Here is a 14,402-nt window from a genome sequence, read left to right on the forward strand (position 1 = left end):
AATGAGCTGATGATACCCTCAGGGAATAACAATCCATCAGCAGAGGATCAACACAGTGCTAGTTACTAGTAATTAAAATAACACTTTATAAATTTTGTGCGTCCGAAACGCTTTTCTAGATTAGTCGTCATCAGGAACGCTCAAACATAAACATTTAAAGGAATGTAAAAATACATAGAAACGTTCGGATCTATATGATCGAAAATTAAAGGGACATGAATATAATTGCCAAATTCATCTACGGGCAACGACCCAATGCTAGTAAATGAAAAAAAAACTCTTAATACTCTGGCAAACTAATCGATTAACAGTTGATCTTGACTTTGCCAATATATATTTTCTCTTTTTACTAGAAATTTCGAGCTATTAAACAATAATTTGTATTTTACCCTTATATCTTAGGTTCAGTCATTTAGGCCATTTTTGTTGATAAATTACAAAATAAAATATGAACAAATAAAGGATAATTCCGGGCAATTCAGGTTATGATTGGCTCAGTTGTTTCAAAGAACGAAGATCTTTAAAAAAGGCAAAAGGTAGAAAGAAAAAGTCAGGTTATTGACAGTTTCGGTCATCCATATCGTGTAACAATTTGTAAGAAACTTTCCATTATTACATTGAGATTTTTCTTCTGTTTGCAATTCTGGTACATTAACATCTTCTTCAATATTTGTAGCTTCAACATTCTGTTTACCTTTTCCTTTTAATTCTGGTTCTTCTGGTTCTTTTGTTTTCTTTGCAGTTGCAAGCTCTGCTTCAGATTCTTCCATTCTAGTGTCTTCTGACTTTTCTTCAGACTAACGAAGGAAAATTCGAATATAATAGTAATCAGGCAAGATAGATTTTCATCTAAATGTTAAATGGCAGAGACATTTAAACCAACTGAACAACCCACCTCTTTCATTTTACCTAATTTACGAGAAATATGTGGAAAATTCAAATCTACTACCTTTATACTCATACTTATACATAAAAGTATGTATGTGACTGGCTAACGTAATAAATGAATAAGCGATAAACATATACACATTTTTTCAATTAATGAGAATTGCACAAGGAGACATTAAAACATTAACATAATGTTAAACATAACAGTAGCTGTTCACCAACAGAACACATGGTTTATTCCAAGTGCAACTGTTCAAACAGGAATTGCCGCAAAATTTCAAATCGCTTTCACAATTTCTTTACTTCTTTTATAAAACACCAGTGCGGTTCAACAGAGTAGTGAGAATCACATAAACCTTCTACTATAAATTTATTTGTTATGTTTAGAAGTTTACATTTGTGCTTAAAATAAGTTGCAACCCCCTTTAGGCAAAGTTGACCGTAAACGGTTTCTGCTGTTCCATATAGGTATTTTAAGCTACCAGAGGTTTTATTCTTGAGGTTTCGTAAGTTTTGGTCACGAGCATAGGTGAAACAATTATTGTAGAAAGTCATGTTATGCTCGGAAATCATATCATTCGTTTTTAGGGAAATATAAATTGTCGAAAAAAGTAAGATGCTATTCAAAGTAATTGATATAACTCAGATCGTTAAATTTTAATTGGAAGTTGGAAGGTTGGATTATCCCCTCTCAAAGTATATTTTCATTTCTAAAGAAAACATATTTTAATCATGACAGAACTTAATTGTCAGTTTAACAAAAGGGTGATTTCAAAGCAAATTTATACAAAACTTACAATTAAACAGCAAATGATTTTATAAATACTGTTTCACGTTACAATCGGTAAGCTGCCTTACCAAATTGAAATCACACGGATACCCTATAGGTATTTAAGTACTAACAAATTTGATTAAGGATTTGTCACTTTGTTTATGTCAGAAAATGATAATCTTGTTCTTCATGATTAATTACAAGAGATAGTGTATAGCTGTTCATTCTTGAATGTTCGGAAGTTGTCATATCATGGCATGGCTTGACCTAGATATATAAAAGTTATATTCATGGTGTGTTTGAGGAGATGAAAAAACTGTTTTTGGATCTAAGATTAACTTTTTCCAGCCTGCAGAAGATGATAACATATTACATAGAACTGAATTTGACTTGATACGGTTCACTCAGTTACAAAGTTTATATCAATGGTTGTTATGCATATATATCCCTGGATTGTTCTTGTCCAGGTCAATTATCACAGTTACTACATGAGGGGACCTTCTAAAACATCTATCTCAACTCAGTTTAGAAAAGGTAAAAAAATAAAAATAAAATTCAAAAACGTTTTCTGAGAATCTAGGTCCAGCAATGCCTTATAATTTTTCTAGGTGCATATGTTTATCGGTAAGCAATGAAAATTTAGTTGCTGCTTTGTCAATACTTTTTGATAAACCTTAAATATGAACTGAAATAAAAGGCGTTCAACATTTTGTATTATAAAGATTAAGTCATTTAAAGGCTATGATAAAAAATGATTTAAAAGAAAAGAATTAATTGTCATTTATCCTTTTGGGGTGGCTCGGTATTTGTACACCCTTCCATTGTGTTATTGTGCTATTGTATTTTTTTGTATTTTTGTCTTTCATTTTTGCTTATGTGCTTTGTCTATAGAGTGTCTACGTGCCATTTTCTTTTTCTTTGATGACATAATTGTTTGTTTTTTTAGTGATTAAGATCATAACACAATGTTGACTGCTGTACCCTTATTTTTAATATTTTTACCTATTATGTCTGTTTGTTTTCCTCACACATTGTTGTCAATATAATGGAAATTTACGCGACTGTCATACAAGTGAGAGGTTTAGCTAGCTATAAAACCTGGTTTAATCCACCATTTCTACATAGGAAATGCCTGTACCAAGTCAGGAATATGACAGTTGTTTTCCATTCGTTTGATGTGTTTGAGCTTTTGATCTTGCCATTTGTTAAGGGACTTTCCGTTTTGAATTTTTTTTAGAGTTTGGTATTTTTACCTTTTGAATGTTAAATTTCCAAATCTGACCATGGACGTCAAAGCACAGATGGTATATGCGTTGGTCACGAATAGTAGAAAATTCCAATAAAATGACATACGTACGTAACTCGACGTACGGACCTAATGGGACCGGTTATTGTCAACCTAAGAATTTGCTTAAATACGTCGCTCAAGTTTACATTAAACATTCAAAGAGTATAAAAACAACACACTAGACTTTTGTCAACATTACTTGATTTTAAGTGATGAAAAAGGATAGAAATCATGTATTTTTTAATCATCACGTGATTCTCAAGATTCCCGCCTAAAATTTGCATTTTCATAAGATCACGTATATACACGTATCCCATAAATACCATAGCGATTGATTCGAGTTATATTTCATGGTCTTGATTATGACAATTTGTTTTCAATATACTGTGCAGATGAAAGTTCCATGATAATGAAACGTAAAAGCATTCTTATAAAAGAAAGAATGTGTTCAGCTTAACCATAACATAAAACCCGATTTTTTTAAATGATTATAGTTCGCCTTCAAACTAGCCGAATTTTTCATTTAAAAAACAAACGAAACTAAATAATTACTAATATTCCTTTTTAAACACGTTCTTAAATCAAAAGCCAAAGCCAGAGTTTTGTAAGAACAAATGAAAAGGCATCCGTAGGTAGCTATACGACCTCGAAGGATGACCCGAAAGAACACGCTGTATAGTAAACTCTAAATTGTAAATATAACGGAATTTGATAAGACTGTCGTACAAGTGAGAGGTTTAGCGCTATAAAACCAGGTTCAATCCACCATTTTCTACATTTGAAAATGCCTGTACCAAGTCAGGAATATGACAGTTGTTGTCCATTCGTTTGATGTGTTTTGTCATTTGATTTTGCCATGTGATTAGGGACTTTCCGATTGAATTTTCCTCGGAGTTCAGTATTTTTGTGATTTAACTTTTTTTTAAACAGGTTATTAGTAAATTCAAAACTCATATATGTCACCAAATTCTTTATTGAGAATCGGGACCTTAAAACACTTTATGAGACATCCATATCATCCGAGTAAAACTAGTGTGTAAGTACGCAACAAGACAACATTACTGCGAGAACGAATACACGTTTCTTTAAAATGTACGAAAAAAAAAGTATTTTGCATTTATGATAAAATTTATAGATAAACAAATTTCATAAATAGATCATTGTATTTTAGAAGGTGTGCTCGAGTAAGAATTGTACTTTGTCATTTCGTTTAACGGGGATGACAGTTTAAAATACTATACTAGTCCAAATACAAACGACATTTCCTGCCAAAATCTTTTAAATCACTTGAAATATGTTCACTTATTGTATTTTTATCCATTTTATTATTAAATAATTTAAAGGTGGTAACTGAATTTGTGAATTGCATTTGCCATATGTAAAAAAAATAAAAAAATAAGATAATAAGATTTCTTTGCGCAATACAGTTAAAACGGCACGCTATTTTGTTTATTTTTTTTTACTGTTTATATGCCCCCCCTAAGTATCGACAAGATGCAGAACACTAATTCATATTTAGTTTGAATATATAGTATACATATATACTTGATAATTTGTTTTGGGTAGATAATGAATACTGATTATACATGGATGAATGGCTGTGCAACCTCCAGTGGCAAGTTAACTGCGAATCCAGGATGAGAACATGTTACTATGATATGAATATGAACCCTGCTTTGTACTACACCGACATGCTGAGACGGATCTTTAACGTGCTAGGTCACCCTTGTCACAAAGTAACTGCCCCTAGGAAGCCGATCGACATGGCAACCTACCAGGACACATTATTCTTACTCCGGGCCGACAGTCTTTGCTTTTACTACTAAATGACGCGTACAGTAAATCTTTGTTCTTAACCTGCCAATGATCAGACCCACGACCTTCCGCAATCGAGGCGAGCACCCTACCATGAGATCACCGAGGTGTTTATGAAAATGTAAGACACACATACATGTATATTAAAACCATATGAAACAAGAATAAGTGTCCATAAGACATCGTTCCCCCCCTTTTGTCATAATAGCACATTTCCATGTAAATTGAACAATTAAATCCAGGTCAAACCCTAATTTATTAAATGATTTTAAATATAAGTTGAATTTGGCACGGGACGGACGAACGGACGGATGCACAGACCAGAAAATATATTATCCACCCGCAAGCATGATTTGGGCATAAAACTCATAGAACCTACTTAACAAAACTGCTATGAAATATTCCATACATGTCCGTTTTTCAGAAGTATTTGTTTCAACGTCAAGCATTTCATTTAAACAATCTGTGAGCAATGACTTTATTTGCTCATAAAGACTTTTCATAGTACCCATGCATTATATAATGTATTTTATATGATTAAAGAATAGAAGCAAAATAACAACTGATTTGATAAAGTGTAATGATTTTTTTTTTTGAAGATGTATTCTCATAAATTTCCTTTTATAAATTCTACCGAAAGATGACAAAGTAATTTCTGATAAATGCATCAATGATCTGAATATCTGCTTCTGACAAAAGTATTTTACAAAAATATGCTAAAATAAGAAGCAAGTCGAAAACACCTTTCAATTTCAGGTGTGTTTGAAACTCCTGGTCTAACGTTACAACTTAAAAATCAATAATGAGAATATCATCTCGCTTCAGAATTCATAATTTTTATTTTTTCAGACCTAATTTTGACTAAGTAATTTTAAGAATTAATCCTTTGAAAAGAACTAAATATATGGGTCAAGTGAAATGACCAAGTAATGATGGTGCATTTGATTACACGTAGCTGGAATAATTATTCCCTTAAAAGGTTGTTGCCAATAAAATCCTCTTGCATGTGATAACAAAACATGTAAAGATTTAAAAAAACAGATTGGGTTAATATTAAAATTTGTTCGATTCCAACACAATATGTGTATTCAACTAACACAAAATTCATACAGTCTGTGCTCCCCTCCGTCATGCTTCAATGCAATAGACCGAGATACGTTCAAATAGGTTGGTTATGTCGAGTATTGTCATTTTATTGGAAATCTCTATTAGAATGCTAACTGTTAAAGAACATTGTGGATTTTATACCCGGAATATTAATTTTTGATATATGAGATATATTTTGTTTTTAGCACAGAAAGTAAAATGCAGTTTACTTTCACCATATGGTGATAATTTTTGTACTATAAAAAAAGTAAAATAACAAAAATACCGAACTCCGAGGAAAATTCTAAACGGAAAGTCCATAAGCAAATTGCAAAATCAAAAGCTCAAACACATCAAACGAATGGACAACAACTGTCATATTCCTGACTATATGACTGTCAAAGAAGTAGATTAACAAATTGACGTTAATGTAAGCAACTATAGATCATCAAATACCTATATGTTTTGATTTAGAAATGTAGATTCCTAAAGAAACCACAAAAAGAAAAACAATATAAAATCCTAAAAACTAATGCATAGTCGGACTTCTTTTAAACTGAGTTTTACTGTGCGTATTGCTGTGTGTTTGTTTGTTCTACATTGGCTAGAGGTATAGGGGGAGGGTTGAGATCTCACAAAATATGTTTAACCCCGCCGCATTTTTGCGCCTGTCCCAAGTCAGGAGCCTCTGGCCTTTGCTAGTCTTGTATGTTTTTTTAATTTTAGTTCATTTAAATGTTTCAGAGTTTAGTGTGACGTCCATTTTCACTGAACTAGTACTTATTTTTGTTTAGGGGCCAGCTGAAGCCCGCCTCCGTGTGCGGGATTTTCTCGCTGTCTTGAAGACCCATTGGTGGCTTTGGGCTGTTCTGTGGTCTTTGGTCGAGTTGTTGTCTCTTTGACACATTCCCCATTTCCATTCTCAATTTTATTTTTTACAGAGTTTGTCTTTAGTGCCTACCCGTGCTTCAAGTTTATGCTCTTATAATATACTAGATAATGGAGTGTGTGTCCGAACGAGAACTTCTCTAAGTTAATTACTTTAGGAATATTTATTTAAACTCATATTTCACTATTCAGCCCCATTATTCTATTAAGTCAGACGTCAGGCGCTACCCTGAGATACCCTGTCTTTTGTTTTTGTCTCCTGGTTTTGTAGGTTACGTATTTTGTCGGGTACTTGATGACAGATGGTGCTTGACGTCTTAAGCCGAACAGTTTTATCATTTTATCTTTTTACTTGATTCGATTTCTGTGTGCTGGATCATATTCTGGACGCCAGTCTTTGCTCCTTTGTATTGGAAATCCGGAAAAAAATGAAACTCAGAAATGAAAAATACTCAATACAAAACTCGTTGAAAGGGTATCTACACGTCTCAATCTTCAAAATCGCTTATCTAAAAATACCACGATCGCTAACATTTTTAATAATAAAAATCGTGGTTGCCCTTCTATCGATAAGTGTCATGCCAAAAAATGACTTACATGTCCCCGTCTTTCCACCAACAGTAAGGTTAGGTCCACGTTTAATGGTCGCACATTTTCCTTAAATTTTGAAACTGATATCAATTGAAAAACTAACAGTATTATCTATTTACTTACATGAAACAAACCGGGATGCAGTATTCAGTACGTAGGTGAAACCGGACGCTATTTATCTAAACGCACGCAAGAACATCTTTATCGTTTTAAAAGACCCCATGAATTTAAAAGTATCATTTATCAACACCTTAAGAAGCACAACCATACTTTTAAGTATTTAACAGTTCAACCTTTAGAAGTAGTTAATAAGCAACCTGGGGAATCTCATTCAAAATGTGTACGATCACGGAAAATAATTGAATTAAATTGGATAAAAAAAAATACAGACAGTCTATCCTCTCGGTCGTAATGATAATATCATGGGAATTGGTAATGTATCAAGAACCGATTTTGTTAACATTTTGGATATAGTTTCTAAAACTGTTCTTAAAAACCGTTCTCATGGACGTAGAATAAATCGCAATCAGAGGAAATTTCGTACTAACAATTCAAATATTTCAGACCTAATTACTATTTCAAAAAACAACGGCAGAAATTATCTGTTAACCAAGCTCTGTTCTTTACCTGTTAATAAATTACATCAAATTTTGGAGGATTGCAACACAATTCCATATTGCAGTCCCAAGTATGAAATCGTCCAAATTATAATTGCATATTGTTATTCTAAACTGTTTCCCAAAATTGATCGCCCTGAAGACCACAAAAAACATTTCATTAAAATCAAATATGTCAATCAAGATTTTGATTTTGTAAATATTGCCGGTATTTTTAATGATCATTCCGTAAAAGAACAAATTCCTGAGTTATTTTGATAATACTGAGCTCCCTCTAATTTGTTATGTTTATAAAAAATCTACCCGGAAATATGTGTTTAATTATAGCGAGGTGTGTAAAGATGTTAATATCAGTGACAATACACCTACGTCATGAAATTGCAGTAATTCCAAATACATTTATGGCCCCAGTTCCCATGTTATAACAGGAGACCTTAACATCGCCCAGGACCGAGAGTTGAAATATTTCCTTAGTAAAGGACCCAAATATCGTCCCCTGTCAATTATTAATTGGAATGAGTGTCGTAACATCATCCCCGACTCACTCCGTACTTACTGCACGAAATGGATAAAACGAGAAAAAGCTGACAAAAAATCCTTAGATTCTTTTTTAAATTCAGTAATGAGCATAGTTGATATTCGTATTAAGGTAGCACAATACAAAGATTTTTTTCACCCCCAATCAGACAACTTTAAACTAATGTAATTTCTTTCATCCAGCTTTAAATTTTATAAATGAGGTACCAAAAGAAAGAAAAAAGATTAATCTTTCAAATGGTGATAGAATCATGTGCATAACAGTGTAGCCGAGACCATGGATTGGCGCGCAAAAATATCCCATTGACTGGGTCAGATTAGGTGAACGTTCGTCTGTAACGCCCAAAACTCACGACGTATTTATTATAGACATTTAAACTGTGAGGTCACCAAAGGGTCTCAACGCCTAAATAAAATAATTCGAAAAACTAATCAGGAATAACCTTTGTGTTTTGATTTATATTGAATACTTACACTGAACTGCGGTCAAGCTTAGCGAAAGGTCGTGCAACATAATCAGTCAAACAAACTTTATTAGATTAACTCGTTAAGGAACGATCGTTTTCATTGGTCAATTCAAACCTTCGACCTCACCCTGCGAAAATAGAACACGCGTACTATAAAGCTGAATGGACTGATCAGTATTCACGTAGCCGGTCAAGGTCGTTAAAAACTTCCATCGTCGTATTCCCGAACATGATTGTGTTCTTGATTATCGCATGGCAATTCTAGCTTTTATACATGTGCATGTAAAATTTTAAACTTTAATCTTAACGGTCACGTCGAAATATTTAATTCAACTGTCTCCTCTCAATTGGTCCTGGATTAAGGGAGCTACCATTTTATTTTGATTGGGGGTGAAGGACTTGGATGAAACATTTTGTCCTTCATTTCTTTTAGTTGTTATCTCTGTCCTGTCTTTCTATTTTTCAGTCTGTTAGGTCCTGACTATATTTATTCGTTTATCCTGATTTTTTACATAAATCGTCATCCTGCCTTTTTTTTGTCAAGTTGCTCACCCTGCCTTATCTTTTATTCAATGGACTTGATGAATTAACGTTGTACTTGAAATGAAACCGTACTTAACTACAAAAATAACCAAATTACATACTAAAGATATTGCTCGATTTTTATAGTAAATGGGTTTGTGTTATAAACTGTCATGTTCATTATTCATATTCTTTCATAAGTTTTAGGATAGTGTGATTTTTTTTCTGATTTAGTTTACTTGATTTTGAAAAAAAAATCCCGAAATTCTAAGTAAATTCAAAACATGTAACCAGCCATGCTTTGTTTAGAGAAAAAATAGAGATGGCAAACCATGGCACAGTGGAAGGAAATGTACTTTATAAACTCCAGCGATATACTTTCTTAATTTATAATTAACTGTTTTGCTATCCTCGGTTGAAAATTATATATTGTAAATATTTAAATAGTTGCATAGAAAACAATCAGTTTTAAACAGTGTGGTTATTCACTAAATGTATTGATAAAAGGTGACTCCATTTTTGTACATACTTTTACAGTAGTCATCCTTAATTTCTTAATATTTCGTTTATAAGTTTATCATACATGTATGATTTTGTATTTCATTTTAATACGCACGCATGCCACACGTTACTTTGGCGGATTGTTCAACAATGTTATGCAAAGCTCTATTCTTACGGTATGAAATTAAAGGATAAATTTTCAACCAATCAAAATCGAAAACAGTACATTTATATAGTTCCTTATAAACTACGACATTTCTCACAAGTATTTATTTATTTTTTAGTTCCACACATGCAAAAATAAAATCTTCGCCGATGAAACATTTCAAACCTTTTTACACCAACATGCCTTCACTGAATTCATTTGAATTTCGTGGTGACCATGATAGTACATTGCATAGTACATCTATATTCACGTGCACACATGGTACGATCTTTCGGGGACAATTTGCCCGTTTATGACACGTCATTTCTGAAGAACAAACGCTTAGCTTCTTTATTTTCGTTTTATAGCATGAAAACAATAAAAGAGGAATGTGCAACCCATCATAAATTTGAAATGGATCAGTATTATGAGATCCTTATTATAAGTAACTACGACATTGTCTGGATAATAACCTAGCGTCAATATGAAAGAAATTAAAGTGGTTCATACATTCATCCGTATAAAAGCGGCACATGTATTTTATTTTATCCTTATATTTTTCATAGTGCGGTACAAGTGCTGCATGCATAAAGAATATTACTTAACACAAATTATTAGTATAATATTTCGACCCCACTATTTGAAATTCACAAAATACTTATTTAATTATTTCGACCAAAAATCATTGTTTTTTACGTTCGTAGTAACGTAGTACATTCCATTGTCGGTCACCTGTGTCAATTCACGTGCACACAACAATTGTTGTTGTATTTAAATCTTTCGGCCAATGAAGTGAGACGTTACAAGTTGTTTGTTTGTGATACGCCAGAATGTTATCAATGAATTATCAATCGCTAAACTTGACTGCATTTCAGTGTAAACGTTCTTTACTTGTGTTTTCGTTATGTTTTGATAATCAATTTTTATGACATCGCACGTTCTTTCAACAAAAAAAAAGGATTTAACTGGCTTTAAAAGTTACAATGCATGTGTTGATTATTATCTTTTTTTTTCGGACGTCAAAGCGATTTAACAATTGCGGTTGCATGTCCAATTATGTCATCTTTTAACTTTTATCTGGTCAAAATTTTATTTTAGAACGAATACATGATCAACTTTAAAAAGTGTGCGTACACAAAACATATAGACAAAATATACTTCTGTCCTGTCTTTTTCGTACTTGCAAGTTATTAGACAATAAAAAGGCTATTTGGATCAAGCCTTTGCATTTACGTTTTTGAATAGGTAAAATGTATAGTTTGGTGAACTTTTCTGCTAACTACTATACTTGTGAAAAACCCTTGGCAACAGAAACATTTTCAGCTCTTTTTTTAATCGACCCAATTTACATAGTAATGGACAACTTCGTACATTTTATGATCGCAAATAAAATATGTATATAATATACTGTGCACTGTAGTTCGTATATATACTGAAACCCTTTGGCAACCCCACAGTTTAAATGTTTATAATAAATACGTCGTGAGTTGTGGGCGTTACAGACGAACGTTCACCTAATCTGACCCAGTCAATGGGATATTTTAGCGCGCCAATCAATGGTCTCGCCTACACTGTTTTGCACATGATTCTAATTTCATTATGACATGATTATTACATAAATAATTATTATGTAATCAGTTGCTATATTGTGATGTTCACACTTGAATGAAATTAGCTTCTTTGTTATTCATACCAAACCAAAATATTTTATAGATTCTTGTACAACACAGTTTGACCTCCAAAAGGGTGTCTCAGATCTTTCCTATTGTATTTCAATCTCTCATAAACCTTCAATGAAGTTTGCAACCTCAATTCATAAGAGATCACTTAATTTAATTGGGTATAGAATTTGTTCTATTGATGTTTTTGGAAATCTGAGACAACGTTTTGAAGATAACTGGTCAAGGAACAACATGTGTGAAAATCAGGCATATAGGGGCACCCATCTAGGAGCTATTTTCATGATAAAAATGAATGTGTCACAATTGAATAAATAAGGATTTTCCTACTTGTACCCCCATTAACTTCAATATAATTCACACATGTACCATGGGGATACTTCAGAATTGGCCTTTAATCATAAATCAATTAGGTTTTGACCAGTAAGAAAGCATTCCATTTCAGCAATTCTAAATATATAAAGAAAATGCACACCCTATGCATCCAAAATCAGATTTGGCGGGAGATGTTATATCTTTATTGACCTTGCTGTAAGTCAGTTGCTACTGATATGGTCAAAACTCCGCCCACCATGATAAACCTTTACTATTAATGATCTCAGAAGTTTAATTACACATTGCATTTACTTTTTTCAATATGGATTTTATTCTTTTAGTACATAAAATAATATATTTTGTTTTTTACAAAATGTAAGTTACGCATGTGTACACAAAATGATCAGTTGGTCAGTCTAGAGGATCCATATGGAGGATTTCTATAATTATAATTGTATACAATGGCAATATGGTGTTTTACACAAAGTAGATTTTTTTCATTTTTGCAGTTTGAAAATGAAATATTTAATTTGTATTTTCTTTTAAAAAGAATTCATATTTAAATTTTCTCCTCAAGAAATTCTAGTATAAACATCAGCAACATTTAAAATTTTTGTACAATTATATTTGTTAAATATCTATACATTTATATTTTGATTCCCTCTATATCTCCAAATAGTAGTTTTGTTTTTTCTCCTGGCAGCTCCAATATAGAAATTATTTTTATTTGGAATTCATTATCTTCATTTTCCCATTAATCCCTAATCCACCTCTTTTTCATAACTGTTAATTTTATTGCTGGTCAGTGGTCATAAAGCTATCAAATGATTCTATTGATTAACCACAAAGTACTGCCCACATGTTCTTATCTTGTATAAGTAAGACACGTACATTTGTTTTTAAAACTAATTATCATCAAAACTCATTAACAGTGCAAGATATGTAAATACATTTTTCTTCTGTGGTTTTGAAATATTAAGAAGTAACAAAAACAGCTGATAATGAAATTTTGATAAAATTTAGTTGCTTTTGTACTGTGCTACCTTAAACATTTTAAAGAACATTTTACTCTTAACGACAACCATAATAGCCCTATTTCTCGTATCAAACATAAGCTAAAAGAACACGCCAAGGAATTTGTTTTTGTCTCGGCTGATGAGGCTGCCAATAATATCATTATTGTTTGACGTAAATTTTACATTCAGGTTCTGCAAAAGGAAATCACGAATTCACCAACATTCAAACTTATTTAATTTTCGGAAAATGACATCTGTAACAAAACACCTTACAAATATAGATTTATTTCATTTTCAAGTCATTGTTCCACTACTAAACTGTCTATTCTACTTACGAGTACACTTGGTACAATCAAAAACCCGGTAATGAATTGTTCAAATAAGGCCTTTCAAAATAATTGGAATGAGTGTCGTAACATCATTAATTACTTTTGGAGTGTCCAAAATTCGTTGGAACTACTTGAAAAATTGCATGCTTAGATTGGTGATTTCGAATCTGTTCAAAGTTTTGATATTTCTACCCTATATACCACTTTGCCTCATAATCTCATTAAGAAAAAATTCACACATCTAATTAAATGGGCATCTAAAAAGTCAGAATGCGAATATATATATGTTCAAACTCTTTTAGGTCATTTCTTAGTAACAACAAACAAAAGAACTATGTCAATTGGACCTGCTTTGATACGATAACTGCACTTGAATTTTTACAAGAAAACATTTTGTTCGCTATGGAGATTTCCAAGTTATCGGAATTCCAATGGGGGCTAACTGTACACCACTTATTGCGGACCTGTTTCTGTATTGTTTTGAGTTACAATTTATGACTAAAATCATCAAAGACACATCGAAACAACATCTGATACAAAAATTTTATAACACTTTTAGATATTTGGATGATATATTGGCTCTCAATAATGACGACTTCAGTATATATACTAAAGAGATTTATCCTGCTGAACTGACTTTAAATAAAGCTAATACTAACAATGAACACTGCCCTTTCCTTGATCTTGATATCTATATCTTTAATGGGAAGCTAAATACCAAAATTTACGATAAAATAGATGATTTTTCATTTCCTATTGTTAATTATCCATTTTTGGATGGTGACGTTACCTTGTCACCATCATATGGTGTTTATATATCTCAACTTGTTCGATTCGCTCGTGTATATAACAACGTATTTGATTTTAACGAAAGAAATCTCTATTACTGAAAAAATATTACACCAGGGTTTTCGATATCACAAACTAGTCAAAACATTTACTAAAT

At 32.2% G+C, this 14,402-nt stretch overlaps 1 protein-coding gene across 1 annotated transcript in view; it reads right to left on the minus strand.

Moving 5' to 3' along the window:
- Nucleotides 1-349: 349 nt before the first annotated feature.
- Nucleotides 350-14,402, minus strand: part of LOC127737092 (uncharacterized) — a 32,887-nt gene continuing 18,834 nt past the window's right edge. Inside the window, exons 3-4 of the mRNA XM_052247625.1 lie at nt 617-797; nt 350-363 (exon numbers count right to left, since the gene is read on the minus strand). Coding sequence (XP_052103585.1) covers nt 350-363; nt 617-797 — 195 coding nt within the window. The remainder of the gene's footprint in view (nt 364-616; nt 798-14,402) is intronic.

Source organism: Mytilus californianus, unplaced genomic scaffold (genome assembly GCF_021869535.1).
Source record: "Mytilus californianus isolate M0D057914Y unplaced genomic scaffold, xbMytCali1.0.p SCAF_4, whole genome shotgun sequence".
NCBI classification, from domain to species: Eukaryota; Metazoa; Mollusca; class Bivalvia; order Mytilida; family Mytilidae; genus Mytilus; species Mytilus californianus.